Here is a 19,011-nt window from a genome sequence, read left to right on the forward strand (position 1 = left end):
CTCTATCACGATACACACAGAATACGCATATTTTGGGAAGTGTTGGGGAAAAACATTGGATGTGTAACATTATATTAGATCTGTGCATTAAACTTAATATAGGGTGTCTGTCTCATTAATGTTAATCTAACAATAAAAGAAAAGAGGGAATTACTCACTGCTCTTGATTGAACTGCTTTTGTGATTTTAATTGATTTGTAATGAACAAAAGTGATTTTTACATTTTACATTTAATGTTTTTTCTTACTTGAATGCTTTTGTTTAATGTAAAATGAAAAAGTAATACACTATACACTTGTTTCTTTCTTATATTTGTTCGTTTTTACATCGGTTTGGATTTATAACAACAGAGACCATAAAAAATAGCTATATTGTGATTATTAATCTAGTAATGATTAAGAAAAAAAGTGGGGAAAACAATGTAATGTTGCTGGGTGATTTTGCTTTTGCTGACTCCATCGACTTCAAACAGGTGTAGCTCCATACACCATTTAAATAAATGTTTTTAATTTGCTCATTGTGACTCATTTTGCCAGCACAGGTCACAGATGTAGCCATTTGGGCATTGCAAGATTGCCATTTTTTTCTGTTGATATCTTGTTGCTTTACATAGGTGGTCATTAGCTTAATACATTTTTTTAATTACCTTAACACTTTTTTTTATCATTATCGTGAGAACGCATTTCTTGCAGGTGATTGTAAGAAAGGAATGGGGTTTAAATGGACTAAATGATGGTATTAGTAGTTTCATTTTTTTTCTTTTAAATCGAACTCTTAATTCTTAATCAGATTGTTGTAACTTGATCTTCCGGTGGAGCAACAGTCTCTGGTGATGCATTTAAGCAGTTTGGAAACATGGCGAAATGGAAAATAAATGCACTTCTGTCCATCTCAGAGTCAGAGAATTGCTTACAGTTTTACAAGACATGAACATCATTTATTTTATTAATAGTTTGAACACCAGTATAGAGGCATTTTAGTTGTGTTTCTGAGAAATGATGGATACAAATGTGAACATTTCACTACTGAAGCAAGAAAAAATATAATGACAACAAAGAGGCCTATTTAAATTGAATGTTTTGGGTTGGGTTACGTATGAATAGTGATTTAAAAAGGTGGTAAAAACGACCAAAATGCCATTTAAATAAGTAGTAAATCTGAAGTAAAATCTTACTCTGATTCTTTGGTGTACTTACTGCTTTTGAGTGTTTGCAACTAGGCAGTCCAGTTGTTAGTTTGTTAGCCTTTTTGTGTGTCTTCAAACTTTTTTTTTTATTAGTGTTTTTGTTTTTTGCTTTTAAAATGACATTCAAAATTTGTAGAATTGTGTGGAATGTCAAGTGGTTGAAATGAACCAGGAAGAGGAAGCAATGCTCATGTTTTTCACTGTCATTTACATGTATTTGTCTTATGAAGGTTGAGAAGAAAAGCCCTGTAGAGGAGGAAGAAGAAGAAGAGCCGCCTGCCGCTGAGACACCGGACCTAGACGAGATTCCTTTTGAAGATGAAGAACCTGCTGCTGAGGAGACGCCCAACACAGACGTTACTCCAGCTCCTACTTCAGACACCGTTAACCTCAAAGTTAGCCAGGGCAAGTTTCCTTTTGAATGTTCATCACATAACCTTCACTGATGATATGAATGTTGATGGAGTAAATACAATTGGGGGTAAAGTTCTTCTAAAGGAAGCTAAATGTTTACTAATGACTTCATGCTTGCTTTTTCTTTCAGACATTGATGGGCTGATCACCCAGGCACTGCTGACTGGGGATTACGAAGCTGCGGTTAACCTCTGTCTGCATGATAACCGAATGGCTGACGCCATCATCCTGGCTATTGCTGGAGGTCCCGAGCTTCTGGCAAAGACTCAGAAGAAATACTTCAGCAAAACTCAAAGCAAAATCTCTAAGGTGAGGTCATGTAGTACCACAGTAGACATGCTTCTAATGTGTTGCCACTACTGTGTCTTCTGTTATAGGAGTTATTATAAATGAGAGCTCTGTCCTTCTCTTATATACTGTATGTCTTTTTTTAGTTAGTTTTAATGAAATATTTTATGCAGACTTCCAAAACATATTGACTGTGTTGAATTGTTTACTCTAGTAGCTCTGATGTCAGATCTCAATGTATTTCAGCTCATTAGTGCTGTGGTGATGAAGGACTGGTTGGATATTTTGGAGACATGTGACCTGCAGAACTGGAAGGAAGTTCTGGCTGCAGTAATGACTTACGCCAAGCCAGAGGAGTTCTCCTCGCTCTGTGGTGAGTCGAGTGTCCAGAATCTCTTCTGCAGGCTACACTAACATCTTAATACTGGAGGAAAACTGAATATTTTGATGTTCTCAGTGATTTTAACACGATTATGAGTGGGCCATATGACCAAAACGTTAAATTATTTATTTAATAGTGATCGACGTATATGAATAATCTAATATAAAATAAAACAACATAGTCTTCACTGTAAGAATTCAATTTCATTTGTTACTTATTAAAGCTACAGAAATCCCTTCCAAGAGCAGTGTGTGGTTTTGAATTAGTCTTTTGTTGTTTGATTAATATCAAGCACACAGGAATATTAGCCCGCTGTCACTTTAAGAGCCAGACGGTTCCAGTTTACTGTTGCACACGTGTTTCATTAATTTATTAGATAACCAACGAGGGTTTACATGAATAATTACTAAGCGCCGCATTTTGACACTTTTGCATGTATTTGACCGTTTAGGCGCACACCTTGAGTTAAAAGAGCTCATGCACAGAAATCCTTCCAAGGAACAGCACAAGTTCTTTTTCATGCTTTAAAAAACATGAATACATCTAATCAACTTAAATAAAGCAAGCACATCCCATTTTGCAAAGTTACATGATTTTACTGATTTACAAGTGAAATTGGGCTGAAATAATCGGTTTAACTCGATTATTGTATTTTCATAATTGTTGGAGGCAGAAATCTAAACTGTATAATTGCTCTTCTCTAGCGAACAAACGAGCTGTGGACACTGATGACTTGCCTGAGGGAAATGTAGTGCTGTTTTACTGATGTTTTTCCGTGGTTAAAACACTGATGAGAGAGTACATGAGGCATGAGGTGTTCATTCACATTTATTTCATGTTATAACAAGTAGTAAAGAGAAACACTCCACATGTCAAAACGGCATTTATCATTTGAATTTCCTGAAAAAATGGGCACGGTTTAAAAAGATGAGGCTTTGTTTCTTATAGAAACTGGAAGTTTTAAATTAAGTTCTGCACGTGCAGTGGTTAAAACAATGCTGTATTTGTTCAGTGCACATGTATCGAATCAAAGATTTTCGGTTCGAATACCTGTACTGTTACACCCCTATAATATATATTTTTGCTTACTGCATTGCCCTGTTTTTGATTACTCCATTCTAATATTTTCCAGGGTAGTTCTGTGCATGAATGTTTGATTTATTTCCTGCAGGTCTGCTGGGCTCCAGGCTGGAGGCTGCTGAGGACACAGCACTGCAGGCTCAGGCCTGTCTCTGCTACATCTGCGCAGGCACGGTAGAGCAGCTGGTGTCCTACTGGGCCAAAGCTCAGGACTCCTGCAGCCCGCTGGCACTGCAGGTGAGACGAGACTCCAGCAGCTCACCGGCCCAAGACTGCAGTCCATCATGAACTAATGCATTGATGTAACTGTGTTGTTGTTTGTAGGAGCTGGTTGAGAAGGTGGTGGTCCTGCAGAGAGCTGTGCTGAAAGCTCAGGGTGGTGTTTCTCCTGATATGGGTGCACTGCTGGCAGAGAAGATGAATCAGTATGCCAGTCTGCTGGCATCACAGGGCAGCTTACAGACAGCCATATCCTACCTGTCCACCAACACTCAACAGGTGACCATCAGAAATTGTGCCTGAAGTTGGTAGATGGTCACACAAGAGAACGTTTACCACGTGGTGAACTGCTATTGCTTTTGCAAAAATAATGTTGAATTATTTCCTATAGAGCTCTATATAAAAATTATAATAGTGTCGAGCACTAAAAACAGGTTTAAACATGGTCTAAAATGGGCCGACTGCACTTGTAGGGTAAATACTAATGCCTCCTGATGCATCCTGGATAACAAGGCAATGCACGTCTTGTGTAAAATGAACTAAAACAAGGATTTCAATCTTTGCTGGTTGGGTCAGTGTTGTTGTTAATTAAAACTACAGCTAAAATGATTAGAAAATAGTTTATTGTTCATTTAAATTAACTGATATAAAATATAAATATTAGATGAAAAATAATGTTTATGAAGTGCTGCCTTGGTAACTAACTGAAATAAAGTAAGTTTAAAGGGTTAGTTCACCCAATAAATAAAATTAGTGCATGTTTTACTCGCGCTCAAGGCATCCTAGGTGTACATGACGTTCTTCTTTCAGATGAATCCAATCGGAGCTATATTAAAAACTGTCCTTGCTTTTCCAAGCTTTAGAATGGCATGGGTGGGTGTTTCTTTCAACAGTCCAAAAGAAGTCAAATAAAGCGCATCCATGCTTATTAAAACGTGCCTCACATGGCTCCAGGGGGGTGAATAAAGGCCTCCTGTAGCGAATCCATGCTTTTTTTCTTGTAAGAAAAATATCCATATTTATAACGTAATAAACACTTTTCTCTCACTTCATCTAACTGTCGTACGCTGGATGAGTAGGATGTATACGCAACAATTACTAGGGGTGTAACGGTACGTGTATCTTGTATCGAACGGTTCACGGGCAAGCTCCAAATGGAAGTGATCATCCCTATCCCCTTGGAGTGGGGACTTTGAAGCGAACAGGGCACGTGCCGTTATTTAGTCGCCTGGATCGCTCCCTTTGCCAAGTGCATTCCAAACAATTACATAATGGCACGTGCCCTGTTGTACTTATTTTTTAGTGAAAGAACATAGTAGTTAAGGCCACCTAAAATAAAGTGGGGCTGCATTTTATGTTGTGTCCATAAGGTTTAATGCCAGCTCTGTGTTGATGGTTTGTATTTGTGTGTAGGTTGCTGTGCAGCAGCTGCGTGATCGTCTGAGCAGAGCTCTGGGTCAGCAGCAGCAGTCTGGAGTGAGGCAGACGCTTCCCGCTGCTGTACCAGTGCAGACATACACACAACCTCCACCTCCACAGGTCCCCGCGCAGCCCGCCGCACACCCTCAGTATTACCCACAGGTACGAGACACTAGTAAAGCACGCGGGCGCTTTGTTTGACTCCACAGCAGCCGATACCAGCGTGTGTTTGTGTTGTGTTCAGGGTAGATCCGCCACTACTGTCACGTCCTGGAGTAACCAAACCCCTACAGCTCTGCCCAGTGTCCCTCGCCCGCTCGTGCCTGCCGCTGACCCGCAGGTACAGACCCACAGAGCTGTGACAGACACATACCGCATGAGCAAAACCTGCTGGGTCTATAATCCGCTCATTTAATACCTAAGTTTGACTTTTGTTTCTTTGGTCGATCTCTTGTGGGCTTTGCTCCGTCAGAGCTGTATTTGGGTCTAAACAGTTTCTAGTTTACTCCAGTGACTTCATTATAAGTGCATTTAACTGTAGACACATTTTTGTCTGCTTTTCTAAACTGAGAAACAAGATTCATACCTGCAAACTCGTCTCTCTATATATACTATATATACACACTGCCCTTCAAACGTTTGGGATCAGTAAGATTTTTAATGTTTTTTTTTTTTTAAAGTAGTCTCTTCTGCTCGTCAAGGCTGCATTTATTTGATCAAAAATACAGGACAAAAACAGTAATATTGTGAAATATATTAGTACAATGTCAAATAACGGGTTTCTATTTTTATATACTTAAAATGTAATTTATTGCTGTGATCAAAGCTGAATTTTCAGCATCATTACTCCAGTCTTCAGAAATCATTCTGAAGTCATGCTCAAATTAAAATCATTGATTTATTATCAATGTTGGAAACAGTTGTTCTGCTTTATTATTTATAACTTATACGTTCAGTATTTATTCAAAATATAAATCTTTCCTAACAATGCAAGTCTGTACTATCACGTATTGTCAATTTAATACATTCTTGCTGAATAAAAGTATTAATTTCATTTAAATTAAAAGAAAGGAAAGAACTGGCCCCAAACTTTTGAACAGTAGTGTATATTATTGGTACAAAATATTTCGATTTTAACTAAATTCTTTTTTTTTTTACTTTGTTCATGAAGAAATCATGAAAACAGTATCACAGGTTATAAAAAAATATTAAGCAGCAAAACAATGTTTCCAACATGGATAATAAATCTGCATATTAGAGTGATTTCTGAAGGATCATGTGACACTGAAGACTGGAGAAATGATGCTGAAATACAGCTTTGATCTCAGGAATAAATTACACTCTAAAGTACATTAAAATAGAAATCCCTTATTTTAAATTTGACTTTTTCCCCTGTATTTTTAATCAAATAAATGATGTTTTTTACTGTTCTATGCTTTAGAGTTGGAGTTGTTTCCAAACCACGTTACTTTCTAAAAGAAACCCATGTGGTTTTATTCTAATATCAGAAATGGCGATTTCAATCAATTCCAGTAAGTTTTTGAAGAATTGAAAGAGTATTAATACGTATTATTTGTATTACTGAGCTCCTTTTTCATCAGAGTTTGTAGGTGTGAAGGTTTCTGTACTCATACATTAATGCAGATGTTTGTTTTGTCTCATATGATGTTTTTATATTAACATCTAATATTTTCACCTACTGTATTTTCCGCAAAATTAGTCGCACCAAACTTGCATTTAAGAGGGAAAAAAACACACAAGTGTAAAAAGCACATTTTATTATTACATTAAGAAGTAATGTAAAATACTGGTAAAACCTCTGCAAACATTATAAGCACTAAAAAATATATATTTCCTGTCATGTTTTGAGTGCTTTAAAGTTGAAAGGGTTGTTATGTAGTGAGGGAAAGTAAAATACTACTATAAAGCATTATGACTCGGAACTGAACTGAAATGCAATATATAAATAAACTTATTTAGGCTCACGTTGCTCTGTCATTTGTGCTCTTTGCACGGTTTGTGTGCTTGACGTTAATGTGAGCATCATAGAGAAAAGCGCTTATATTCTGTAAAATACGGTACCACTGGTTGTCCATCACTCTCTGCTTTCTGCAAACAGTCTCACTTGCTCCTGTGTTATGATGTTACTCCAGTGTTTATGTATCTAGTGCATTTCATTATGTATATTATAATCAAATCTCCTCCGTTGTCCTGACGCAGTGCAGTTGTGTGAGGATTACAGCCTGACATACAGACGCTCCTGCATGCTTGGCTTTTATCCTAAACTCTACACTGCATTTCATTATTAAGTGTTTTTTTGTTTTTCCCCAAGGACAACATTTGTACAATCCTTCACATTTATTTACATGATTATTGTAGATATGCTGAAGCTTGTGCTGTAGCTGTTTAGTTTTGTACTTCATAAAGCTGGAGTAATGTTAAACATTTGTGTATCAGAATCAACATATAAAATATGCCATTAATTCATAACAAAAGGCACTAGTTGTTCTTTGTTAATGCTACAGGTGATAAGTGATATTTAGCTGGCAGATGCACTGTAATGTAAAGGGTGACATGATATATGCATTTTTATAATAATATAGTGTAATATGTTGTGTGTACACCATTGTTCAAAAGTTTGGGGTCAGTACTTAATATTTCTATTCAGACAGAAGTCAGAAGTGGCATTAAAAACATTTATAATGTCACAAAAGATTTATTTTTGAAAAAAATGCTGTTCTTTTAAATTCTCCATCAAAAAAAAAAATCCAATGCATCACCATTTCCACAAAAATGTTGGGCAGCACAACTGTTTTTAAAATTAGATAATAATCAGAAATGTTTCTTGAGCAGCAAATCAGCATATTAGAATGATTTCTGAAGATCATGTGACACTGAAGACTGGAGTAATGATGCTGAAAATTGTTAATAAAAATGCATTTTAAAATATATTCGCATAGAAAACAGCTATTTTAAATTGTAATAATATTTCACTATATTGGTGTTTTTGATGTGTTTTTAATCAAATAAATGCAGGCTTGGTGAGTAGAAGAGACTTCTTTAAAACATGAAAGAAATCTTACCGACCCCAAACTTTTGAGTGATATTATAGTATAAAAAGATGTAGTTTTGCACATTTCTAGTGTTGATGGCAGGCCGGATCCCGCTGTGTTCTCCTCAACACGTAACGAGTCAGAAGTCAGTCTAAACATGTTTCTGTCTCCTCAGACGGAGGCTCCAGCCTTTGGCCTTCAGTCTCCAGTGAGTGCGTCCGCTCCGTTCCTGTACTCCCAGCAGTACCAGAGTAAGTGTACTGTCACAGAAATCACGACTCTGTTCCTCATCCTTACCACTAAACCACAGACAAAGGTTTGCTTCCTCACTACATGAGCTTAAAGGTGGCGCATTAAAAAGCTTTCTCCTATCAGTTGTCAAATATTACACGTTTAGCTACTTCTTACCTCACACTCACCTGTAAAACTCAAGAAATCATGTTCGGCTTTGTGAACAGTGAAGCCTGCCTTTGATTTAATTGGTCATGTCAAACATTTTGACATTGACGAGCGCTGTTAGATTAACTCTTTCAAAACAGCTGGTTATTCAATAAATTCAAATTTTCAACAATTTGCCAATTCAAGTGCCCACAGAGCAAAACAACACAAAAACGAAGCCAGTTCACTTAACAACAGCCTGACATTAGCCGATGGACTTGTTGGCTGTGTCCAAAATCACATAATCTCTCAGCAGGTACTTCTTTTTATTGAGTAATTTCTTTGCACCAAGTAAAAAAGTACAATCTATATAGTATGAATGTAATCTGAACCTGGAGCACAGAAGCAGTCATCAGTAACACAGGTATATTTGTAGCAATAGCCAACAATACATTGTATGGGTCAAAATGATCAAGTTTTCTTTTATGCCAAAAATCATTAGGATATTAAATAAAGATCATGTTCCATGAAGATATTTAGTAAATTTCCTACCGTAAATATATCAAAACTTAATTTCTGATTAGTAATATGCATTGCTAAGAACTTCATTTGAACAACTTTAAAGGCGATTTTCCTCAATATTTAGATTTTTTTGCACCCTCAGATTCCAGATTTTCAAATAGTTGTATCTCTGCCAAATATCTTATTTAGCTTATTTGTTCAGCTTTCAGATGATGTACAAATCTCCATTTCAAAAAATGTACTCTTATGACTGGTTTTGTGGTCCAGGGTCACACATCTGTCATGTCGTCTTTGTCATGTAACCAACCTGCATCAGTTGCGTCATTTCAAGTTTTCAAGTCATTTAATATTTTATTTATGCTTTTCTGACTAGGGGCGAGACGTGGGCTGACGACATTATCGTTTCACAAAATATACAGATACCCGGTTTCAAAAAATAGTGGTTTCACTCTCCCAAAACGCCAGATCCGCCTGGACGAAACGCCTATTCGATACAAAATGTATACAAATAAACGTGTCTCTGTGTGGACAGGGCCTTAGTTTTACTTAAAAAATGCAGTTTGAGGTGGATTGTTTTGACTTGCTCAGTAAGCATCTGTCTAGATATACATAGAAATCCATTACAAACACCTCATAATAAAGCACAGCAGCTAGATTTGCACAGGCAAGCGACACTCTGGTTTCCCCTTTTAATTAAACATGGTTTTATTGTAGTAAAAGTGTAGTAACCATGGTTTAGCAACATTTACCAAGGGAAAACTATGGTTAGTGTAGCAAAACCATTGTTAATTTATGGTTACCATAGTTTAACTATTGTAGCCATATTTTTAGTTTTTTTGTAATAAAACCATGGTAAATGTTGGTGCATGAATGACAGAATTCCCCAAAAGGTGTAAACTTAACCAGTGCATGAATTTTTGTATGGATCCTGGCTGCTGTAAAATCTTTGCATGAACTTTTTGCTCCGTATGTACTCAGATGTATGTTAACAGTTAAAGATAATTTCACTAGAGCTGTTTATTAATGTTTGTACAGCTGTACTGTGAGATGACTCTATGAATGACTAACTGCATATGCCTGTTTTCTCCTCTCCTCATGATCTTCAGACTATCCTCCTGTTCAGCAGTTCACGCCTGCTGCCGGGACTCCTGGCATCTATCAACCTCTTCAGTACTCTTCCTCTACAGCTTCTCCTCTTCCTCCTCCACCCTCCTCCTCCTCTGCTGTCTATCCTCCACAGTTCATGCATCCTGGCTCCTCTCAGCCGGCAGCTCCTCCTGTGATTTCTGGGCCTCCTCAGGGAGGCCAGCCTTTCTCTCCTCCTCCTCCTCTCTCTTCTGGCGTGTCTTTCCAGCATGGTGGGCCAGGGTCGCCCGTGGCTTATCTTCCTCCTCCGGTCGCCAGAGCTCCAGGTACTCAGAATGAACCCGCACTGATTCCAGCCTCTCAGAGAACAGGTCTGCACTCAGCACCAGATCTAAGACATACAAGCAGTATGAAATCTGATGAAACAGATGAAAATCATCAGGTCTTTCATATATATTGAAGACGCACTACTGGTCAAAAGCCATTTCTGCTCACCAAACAAAAAAACTGTAAAAACAGTAATTTTGTGAAATGTTATTACAATTTAAAATAATATATGTGAATATATTGTAAAATGCAATTGATTGCTGTGATCAAAGCTGACTTTTCAGCATCATGACCCTTCAGAAATCATCTAATATGCTGATTTGCTGCTCCGTTGCTGCTCACTTAATAATAGTTCTTATTATGAATGTTAAAAGCATCTATTGGAAATAGAGACATAATATTTCAAAGAATTCTGTCACTTTTGTTCAGTTATTTTGTATTAATAATTTATTTATGATTAGTATATATATATACACAATTTTCTTTAATTTTTTTATTTTTCTTAAAACTCACTTCAAGCTTTTCAATGGTAATGTATGACAGTTTCCACAAAAATATTGTGCAACACAACTGTTTTCAACATTGATAAAAATCAGAAATGTTTCTTGGGCAGCAAATCAGTATATTAGAATGATTTCTGAAGATCATGTGACACTGAAGACTGGAGTAATGATGCTGAAAATACAGCTGCAGATCACAGAAATAAATTACATTTTACTATATATTCACATAGAAAACTGTTATATTAAGTTGTTATGATATTTCACAATATTACAGTGGCATGCGAAAGTGTGTGAACCCCTTGCAGAATCTGTGAAAATGTGGATAATTTTACCAAAATAAGAGAGATCATACAAAATGCATGTTATTTTTTATTTAGTACTGTCCTGAGTAAGATATTTTCCATAAAAGATGTTTACATATAGTCTACAAGATAAACAAACAGCTGAAATTATTAAAATAACCCCATTCAAAAGTTTGTGAACCCTTGGTTCTTAATACTGTGTGTGGTTACCTGGATGATCTACGACTGTTTTTTTGTGTTGTGATGGTTGTTCATGAGTCCCTTGTTTGTTCTGAACAGTTCAACTGAGCTCTGTTCTTCAGAAAAATCCTCCAGGTCCTGCAGAATCTTCAGTTTTCCAGCATCTTTTGCATATTTGAACCCTTTCCAGCAGTGACTGTATGATTTTGAGATCCACCTTTTCACACTGAGGATGATTGAGGGACTCAAACACAACAATTAAAAAAGGTTCAAACATTCACTGATGCTCCAGAAGGAAACACGATGCATTAAGAGCCGGGGGTGAAAACTTTTTAACAGGATGAAGATGTCCAAATTTTTCTTATTTTGTTGAAATTTTTCCATTTAGTACTGCCCTTCTGACGCGACAGAAGATACTTGCATGTTTCCTGGAAGACAAATGAAGTACAATTTACCTTGATCTTCAAATTCAAAAAGTTTTCACCCCCGGCTCTTAATGCATCGTGTTTCCTTCTGGAGCATCAGTGAATGTTTGAACCTTTTTTAATTGTTGTGTTTGAGTCCCTCAATCATCCTCAGTGTGAAAAGATGGATCTCAAAATCATACAGTCACTGCTGGAAAGGGTTCAAATATGCAAAAGATGCTGGAAAACTGAAGATTCTGCAGGACCTGGAGGATTTTTCTGAAGAACAGAGCTCAGTTGAACTGTTCAGAACAAACAAGGGACTCATGAACAACCATCACAAAACAAAAAAACAGCCGTAGATCATCCAGGTAACCACACACAGTATTAAGAACCAAGGGTTCCCAAACTTTTGAATGTGGTTATTTTAATAATTTCAGCTATTTTTTTGTCTTGTGGACTATATGTAAACATCTTTTATGGAAAATATCTTACTCAGGACAGTACTAAATAAAAAATAACATGCATTTTGTATGATCTCTCTTATTTTGGTAAAATTATCCACATTTTCACAGATTCTGCAAGGGGTTCCCAAACTTTCGATCCCCACTGTATAGTTTTTTTGATCAAATAATTATAGCCTTGGTGAGTTTGAAAAGGCTTCTTTCAAAAACATTAAAAAGCTTCATATATCTTTTTTCATATATATATTATAGATGGTAGTTCTTGTTCACTATAGCAGTTGTTACAGGGAGGCTTGCAGACTCATGTAAACAAATCTGATTGGCTGTTTGCAGGGCTATTTTTGAACTAATAAAGACAAAAAGTTGATTAAAAGTGGTGATCAGTCAAGTTGTACACACACAGTTTGTACATTAAAATTACTACCAGTAGTGAACTGGTGCTTGTTTATTACATGCGTTATATACGTTTATTTCTAAAATCTCCATGTTGCGTTAAAAAAGTTGGACATGTCATGCGTCAGCTACCTTATGTATTTGCAGGAGGATTAAATCAAGACTCAGCCTGGTCTTTGGAAGGTGAATTTATAAAGAGAGTTATAACAATCTAACACGAAGGACCGTAATTGTCCATCTTGGATTATTAATAAATAATTGCAAGATTCTAAATCAACAAGATTCACTAAATTTTTGCAGTGATTTTGGTATTCTGAACTAATTCTAAAATGCATTAATCACTCATTTAACTATATAATGATCAAGTATTGGCTGTATATAAGCAGTCATTTTGCTCTGCATTTGCACGGTAAGTGTGGTAAACGTCACTGTGGTTGTAAAAAACGTATGCCTTAAATTTTTAAATGGCGTATTTTGTTAGTTGTCCAATATAATTGATTGTTTTCTTGCATTCAGTGGTGCATGCAGAACAGATCTTTAACTGTTGAGTCCTGCAATAGTTGTGATTTAAGAACCTACTTCCAATCAGCATGATAATAATATTCATTAACAACTCTATGCTCTCCATTTTGAGAGCTAAACTGATGTCCACCCAACATTAACCTCTCAGAGGTCCAGCAGGTTGGACCATGCATTACCAACAATTGAAATCCAAAATGAAATGATCTCCTCTGTTCCTCTGCAGGACCTCAGAACGGCTGGAACGATCCTCCTGCACTCAACAGGGGTCTCAAAAAGAAGAAGGTGAGTTTGAAGATCGTCTGCTTGCTTGTAACCTGCGTGGATTAGACTTGATTTCAGAAAAACATCTTGTGTTTTTGGTCTCCAGATGCCAGAAAACTTCACTCTACCATCACCCATTACAGCACCTATCATGGCTCCTCTAGGAGACCCTCAGGTCCCTGCTGCCCAAACCATGCAGACCCTTCAGCCGCAACAACATGGTACAGATCAGCCTGTGGGCCCAGCCACCTTCACCCCCATCCAGCAGCAGCCACTGGGACCCCCGGGCAGAAACCCCAGCATGCCTCTGGGCAACATGGAGGGTGCGCCTGGAGCGCCAATTGGAGATGTCATAAAGGTATTTGTTTATGTACAATAAACCTATAATGCTAACACGTAAATATTTGTCGGAAGCGTTTTAGTGGTCGTACACTTTGTGTTTTACCCATATTATACTTTATTCTCAGACACTTCAGTCCATACCGACTGAGAAGATCACCAAGAAGCCAATCCCTGAGGAGCACATGGTTCTGAAGACCGCTTTTGAGGGACTGATTCAGAAATGCTTGGCTGCTGCTTCAGACCCGGTTTGTTTGCAATGAAACGACACTAAAAGCAATCTCTTGTTTCACGATTTCTTGGTCTTCCAAAGCTACAAAGAAAACAAAAAACGTGCATGTCAGAAATCGATATTGGATATTGGAAGCAGATAACATTAGCTATGTTTCCATCCAAAGATTTGAATTAAAATGATGCGCAAAACTGGAATATCGCATAAAACATATGCGAATAAAGCACAGTTTCCATCCAACGAGTCAAAGAGAACAAAATCGTCACTTCCTGGTAAACTGTGGCACTAAATATCACTAAGAATATAGGAGAAGACACTGAATATAATAATAAAGCGAGCAGACGAAACACAATAAATGTGGTCTGTCATTGCTTTCGAAGGTGGATGCTGCTGTTTGGGAACGCAGTCGTGTAAGACAATTATACAGAAATACGTTGACGACAGGCTTTGCTTAGGCTTTTCAGAATGACCATAACAACTTATAGATGCTGTGAACGCTGCTATCCCGTTAGTTATCCCGTCTCATAGCACAAAGTCACATTACTTTTTCGATGCGCATGGACGAATTTATTCGGTAAATGTGTTTCCATTGTAGTTTATGCACACTTTTTTTCTTATCGGATAAAGTTTATCCTGCTCAAATGTGCGCATAAGTTTTTTACGAACATTATTAGAATTTATGCGCATCTTGGCGTTTCCATCCAGCGTTTTTTTTTTTCTTTCTTTTTATGCGATAATCCAAAATGCACATAAAAATAGGTGGATGGAAACGCAGCTATTGACTCGTGCTAATGAGTTAAGGCCTGTTCACACCAAGCACGATAACTATAGAGAATAACGATAAAGATATAGTTCTAAAAATCATTCTCAATATTAAAGAATAGCAGAGTCCACACCACAGCTATAACGATAAAGGCACAGAGAAATGATATCGGTGGAATCAACGATCATTCAGAATGATTTTTATTTAGCTGGTGAACAGTAAAAACATTGACACCCAATCAGAATCCATCCTGCTATAACGAGCTGGAGAATTTAAAGCGGCAGACGAGCATGCACTTACGGACGACATCGTTCGCTGATGTGGATGCTAATATCTTTATAGTTATTGTTCTTCGTGTGAACTGGGCTTTATCCTGGAATATTATAATGATGTGAGACCTGGTTTTACAAAATAAATTCTACAACTCTGTATTTAGAATCTTTAGTGGGAATAGTTTATTAAAAACACACCAGTACGTGTTTTAAATATCAGATATACATGTTGTTGTTGTTTTTTTAATTTATCTTTTTTTTATCAATTTGTAGTGTCCTTGCTGAATATAGAAGTATTCATTGTTTTCAAAAAGCAAAAAAGACTTGGTGATCCCAAATTGATTATTGGTGTATTTGGCTCTCATGGCATTTCTATATGGTGTGTCCCTAGTTTTCATTTTCATATGTACTACTAAGCATACTATTAAGTACATGCAATTTGTTTTATTGCAATCTGCATGACAAATCAATTAAATTCAGACTCACACGCTCTTTATTCGATTATGATCTGAAATCTATAGCGATTCATTTGGATATACACTCACCGGCCACTTTATTAGGTACACCTGTTCAATTGCTTGGTAACACAAATTACTAATCATCCAATCACATGGCAGCAACTCAATGCATTTAGGCATCTAGATGTGGTGAAGACGACTTGCTGAAGTTCAAACCGAGCATCAGAATGGGCAAGAAAGGGGATTTAAGTGACTTTGAACGTGGAATGGTTTTTGGTGCCAGACGGGCTGGTCTGAATATTTCAAAAACTGCTGATCTACTGGGATTTTCATGCACAACCATCTCTAGGGTTTACAGAGAATGGTCAGAAAAGGAGAAAATATCCAGTGAGCGGCAGTTGTGTGGACGAAAATGGCTTGTTGATGTCAGAGGTCAGAGGAGAATGGGCAGACTGGTTAGAGATGATAGAAAGGCAACAGTAACTCAAATAACCACTCGTTACAACCAAGGTATGCAGAATAGCATCTCTGAACGCACAACACGTCGAACCCTGAAGCAGATGGGCTACAGCAGCAGAAGACCACACCGGGTGCCTCTCCTGTCAGCTAAGAACAGGAAACAGAGGCTACAATTCACACAGGCTCATCAAAACTGGACAATAGAAGATTGGAGAAACATTGCCTGGTCTGATGAGTCTCGATTTCTGCTGCTACATTCAGATGGTAGGGTCAGAATTTGATGTAAAGAACATGAAAGCATAGATCCATCCTGCCTTGTCTGAACGGTTCAGGCTGGTGGTGGTGGTGTAATGGTGTGGGGGATATTTTCTTGGCACACTTTGGGCCCCTTAGTACCAACTGAGCATCGTTTAAACGCCACAGCATACCTGAGTATTGCTGCTGACCATGTCCATCCCTTTATGACTACAGTGTACCCATCTTCTGATGCCTACTTCCAGCAGGATAATGCACCATGTCACAAAGCTCAAATCATTTCAGACTGGTTTCTTGAACATGACAATGAGTTGACTTTACTCAAATGGCCTCCACAGTCACCAGATCTCAATCCAATAGAACACCTTTGGGATGTGGTGGAACGGGAGATTCGCATCATGGATGTGCAGCCGACAAATCTGCAGCAACTGCGTGATGCTATCATGTCAATATGGACCAAAATCTCTGAGGAATGTTTCCAACACCTTGTTGAATCTATGCCACGAAGAATTAAGGCAGTTCTGAAGGCAAAAGGGGGTCCAACCCGGTACTAGCAAGGTGTACCTAATAAAGTGGCCAGTGAGTGTGTATCCAGTACAATACTTGTGAAAAACTGTACAGGCAATCCTTTCAGTTGATGCATCACTAAAATAAAGGTTAAAATTAACAACAGTATGAATTATCAAATTAAATTGCTATTTATTTGAAGATATAATAATCAACTTCTTAATTATATAATATTTCTACTCTAATTCATTTTTGTAATATTGACTATTTTCATGACAAAATTATTCAAGCATACATTAATTACAATATCAGGTTAAGTTAGATGTTTTGTTTTTTAAATGTAATACAGTACATATATTTAGCAAAATGTGTCTCTAGAGTTATATTTTTTTAAACTAACATATAAGCTATGGACATTGAATGGCCTTCCTGAGGTAAATGTAACGATGTGTGACCGTTTACAAATATTTCACATTAGCTATTGACTAAAAATACATTTCATCTGAGATTAATTTTACCAAATAATCTTATTTATTCAAACTCCTTTTGAAAAGCATATTGACCGAGTTATAACCCATAGTAAATAATACTATTACTACTACCAAAAAATGTTTGTTTGCATGTTCTTCTGTCTGTATACGGTTTCAAATTACCCAGAATTCCCAGTAAACAGGTTTTTCTCCTTCATCCTAACAGCAAACCAAGAGGAAGTTGGATGATGCTCATAAGAGGCTGGAGTATCTCTATGACAAGCTGAGAGAGCAAACAGTGAGTATTTTACTGTGAATGAACACGCATTTCATGTAATCCAGCGGTAATACCACAAGCCTCAAAATACTGCTGGTGTGTAAATATTATATTTTGCTGCGATGTTTTGAGTGAGACACAACCTCTTCTCTCCAGCTGTCTCCAGCTATAGTCGGCGGTCTGCACAGTATGGCCCGCAGCATCGAGTGCTGCTCCTACACCGACGGACTCAACATCCACACACACATCGTGAGCAGCAGCAACTTCAGCGAGACGTCCGCCTTCATGCCTGTCCTGAAGGTGGTGCTGACACAGGCCATCAAACTGGGTGTTTGATATCTACTGTCTGTAACACACAAGCCAACAAGTATTCTCAAACCCTCAAGCCATCAATCCAGGACCAGTTGTGCTTATACTTCGCCAGTCTTAACCGATCTGGTTTACAACAATGTTTTATTAGTTTATTCTTTGTTTGTTTTTTGTCACATGTGTTTTAATGTTATTACATATTTGTAATCATGACAGAGCAGAGTGCAATAGGGCTTTCCCCTTTTATGTCTCCAGTTTTAATGGTAAATTAGCTTCATAAAATGAAATGTGAGTTAATCTAGCTAATCGTTTCCAGTGCACTGTGTATCGTTTTAATTTATGCTGTTCATTTGGCATTATTATTTTGAGTTTTAAGATGTTTACGATTATCGCAGCTCCTCTGCATTTCAATTTATTTTCTGTGAATCTTCTTTGATTTACGTTATGGCATCATTTCTGCAGATTAAGTTTGGATTTGGCATTAAGGTAAGATGATAAAAAAAAAAATTGCAATGGATTTTTGTTTAAGCAGTTGACTTGATTTAGTATTTGGCATTCGTACAATTGGAAATTTACAATTAAATCTTGACTTATGCTTGTTTCATAATAATGCTGCCTGTCTTTATTGAACATCCCTACAATGTTTTAGACATCTTTTCAGATCTTACTTCTGAAACAAAGTGGCAAAACAAACAGGATCCGATGTGTGAAAAAAAAGGGTCAGGCTGCAATAAAGGGAATGTTTTTCTTCTTCTTTTCTTCACAGTCACCGCAGCTATCGTTCTGTTAGTAAGTCTGTTTTGAGCAATTTTGCATATGAGCTGCACCAAAGTTTGGAGGCTTGCTCTAAAGCACTGGGTTTTTTATGCAATCTGTGTACTGTCTCAGTAATTGAGATTATACTGTAAATCTAATGACTGTTTTGCAGTTTTATTAAAAACAAATTAAGACTGCTGGTTTGTTTCTTTTTACAGATGCTTTATTTTAAATGTTAAATTCACATACCACACATAGCATTACATATTCATGTAAGTGTATACTAAAGTATTAGTATTATATTATTATACAAATTTATACTTAATCTAATTTGCAAACATCTCACACTTAACAGGAATTGATTACTGTGCTTTAAATATGAATAATATGTGTACTGTATATACATATATATATATATATGCAGTCATGAAAAAGGTAGGACATATAAGTAAAAGTCTTTTTTTTACTGCATTCAATTAAATAACTGCGCACAAACATTTAATTCATATCCAGATGGGTTTATTGGCTTTT

The 19,011-nt window shown here is 37.0% G+C and overlaps 1 protein-coding gene across 10 annotated transcripts in view; it reads left to right on the forward strand.

Annotated features, from left to right (window-relative positions):
• The window catches only part of LOC306864181 (protein transport protein Sec31A-like), a 29,875-nt gene extending 11,198 nt beyond the window's left edge, over window positions 1-18,677 (forward strand). Inside the window, exons 14-28 of one of the 10 annotated variants that reach the window (XM_079407943.1) lie at window positions 1,417-1,591; window positions 1,731-1,909; window positions 2,135-2,261; window positions 3,442-3,587; window positions 3,675-3,848; window positions 4,983-5,150; window positions 5,233-5,328; window positions 8,217-8,292; window positions 10,048-10,398; window positions 12,748-12,783; window positions 13,346-13,404; window positions 13,490-13,741; window positions 13,851-13,970; window positions 17,365-17,436; window positions 17,572-18,677. In XM_079407943.1, the coding sequence (XP_079264069.1) occupies window positions 1,417-1,591; window positions 1,731-1,909; window positions 2,135-2,261; window positions 3,442-3,587; window positions 3,675-3,848; window positions 4,983-5,150; window positions 5,233-5,328; window positions 8,217-8,292; window positions 10,048-10,398; window positions 12,748-12,783; window positions 13,346-13,404; window positions 13,490-13,741; window positions 13,851-13,970; window positions 17,365-17,436; window positions 17,572-17,751 (2,211 nt within the window). In that variant the 3' untranslated portion in view covers window positions 17,752-18,677. The remainder of the gene's footprint in view (window positions 1-1,416; window positions 1,592-1,730; window positions 1,910-2,134; window positions 2,262-3,441; window positions 3,588-3,674; window positions 3,849-4,982; window positions 5,151-5,232; window positions 5,329-8,216; window positions 8,293-10,047; window positions 10,399-12,747; window positions 12,784-13,345; window positions 13,405-13,489; window positions 13,742-13,850; window positions 13,971-17,364; window positions 17,437-17,571) is intronic. The other 9 variants (XM_079407946.1, XM_079407945.1, XM_079407947.1 and 6 more) reach the window with 9 other exon arrangements.
• The last annotated feature ends 334 nt before the right edge of the window (window positions 18,678-19,011 follow it).

This window comes from Barbus barbus (genome assembly GCF_936440315.1).
Source record: "Barbus barbus genome assembly, chromosome: 45".
NCBI classification, from domain to species: Eukaryota; Metazoa; Chordata; class Actinopteri; order Cypriniformes; family Cyprinidae; genus Barbus; species Barbus barbus.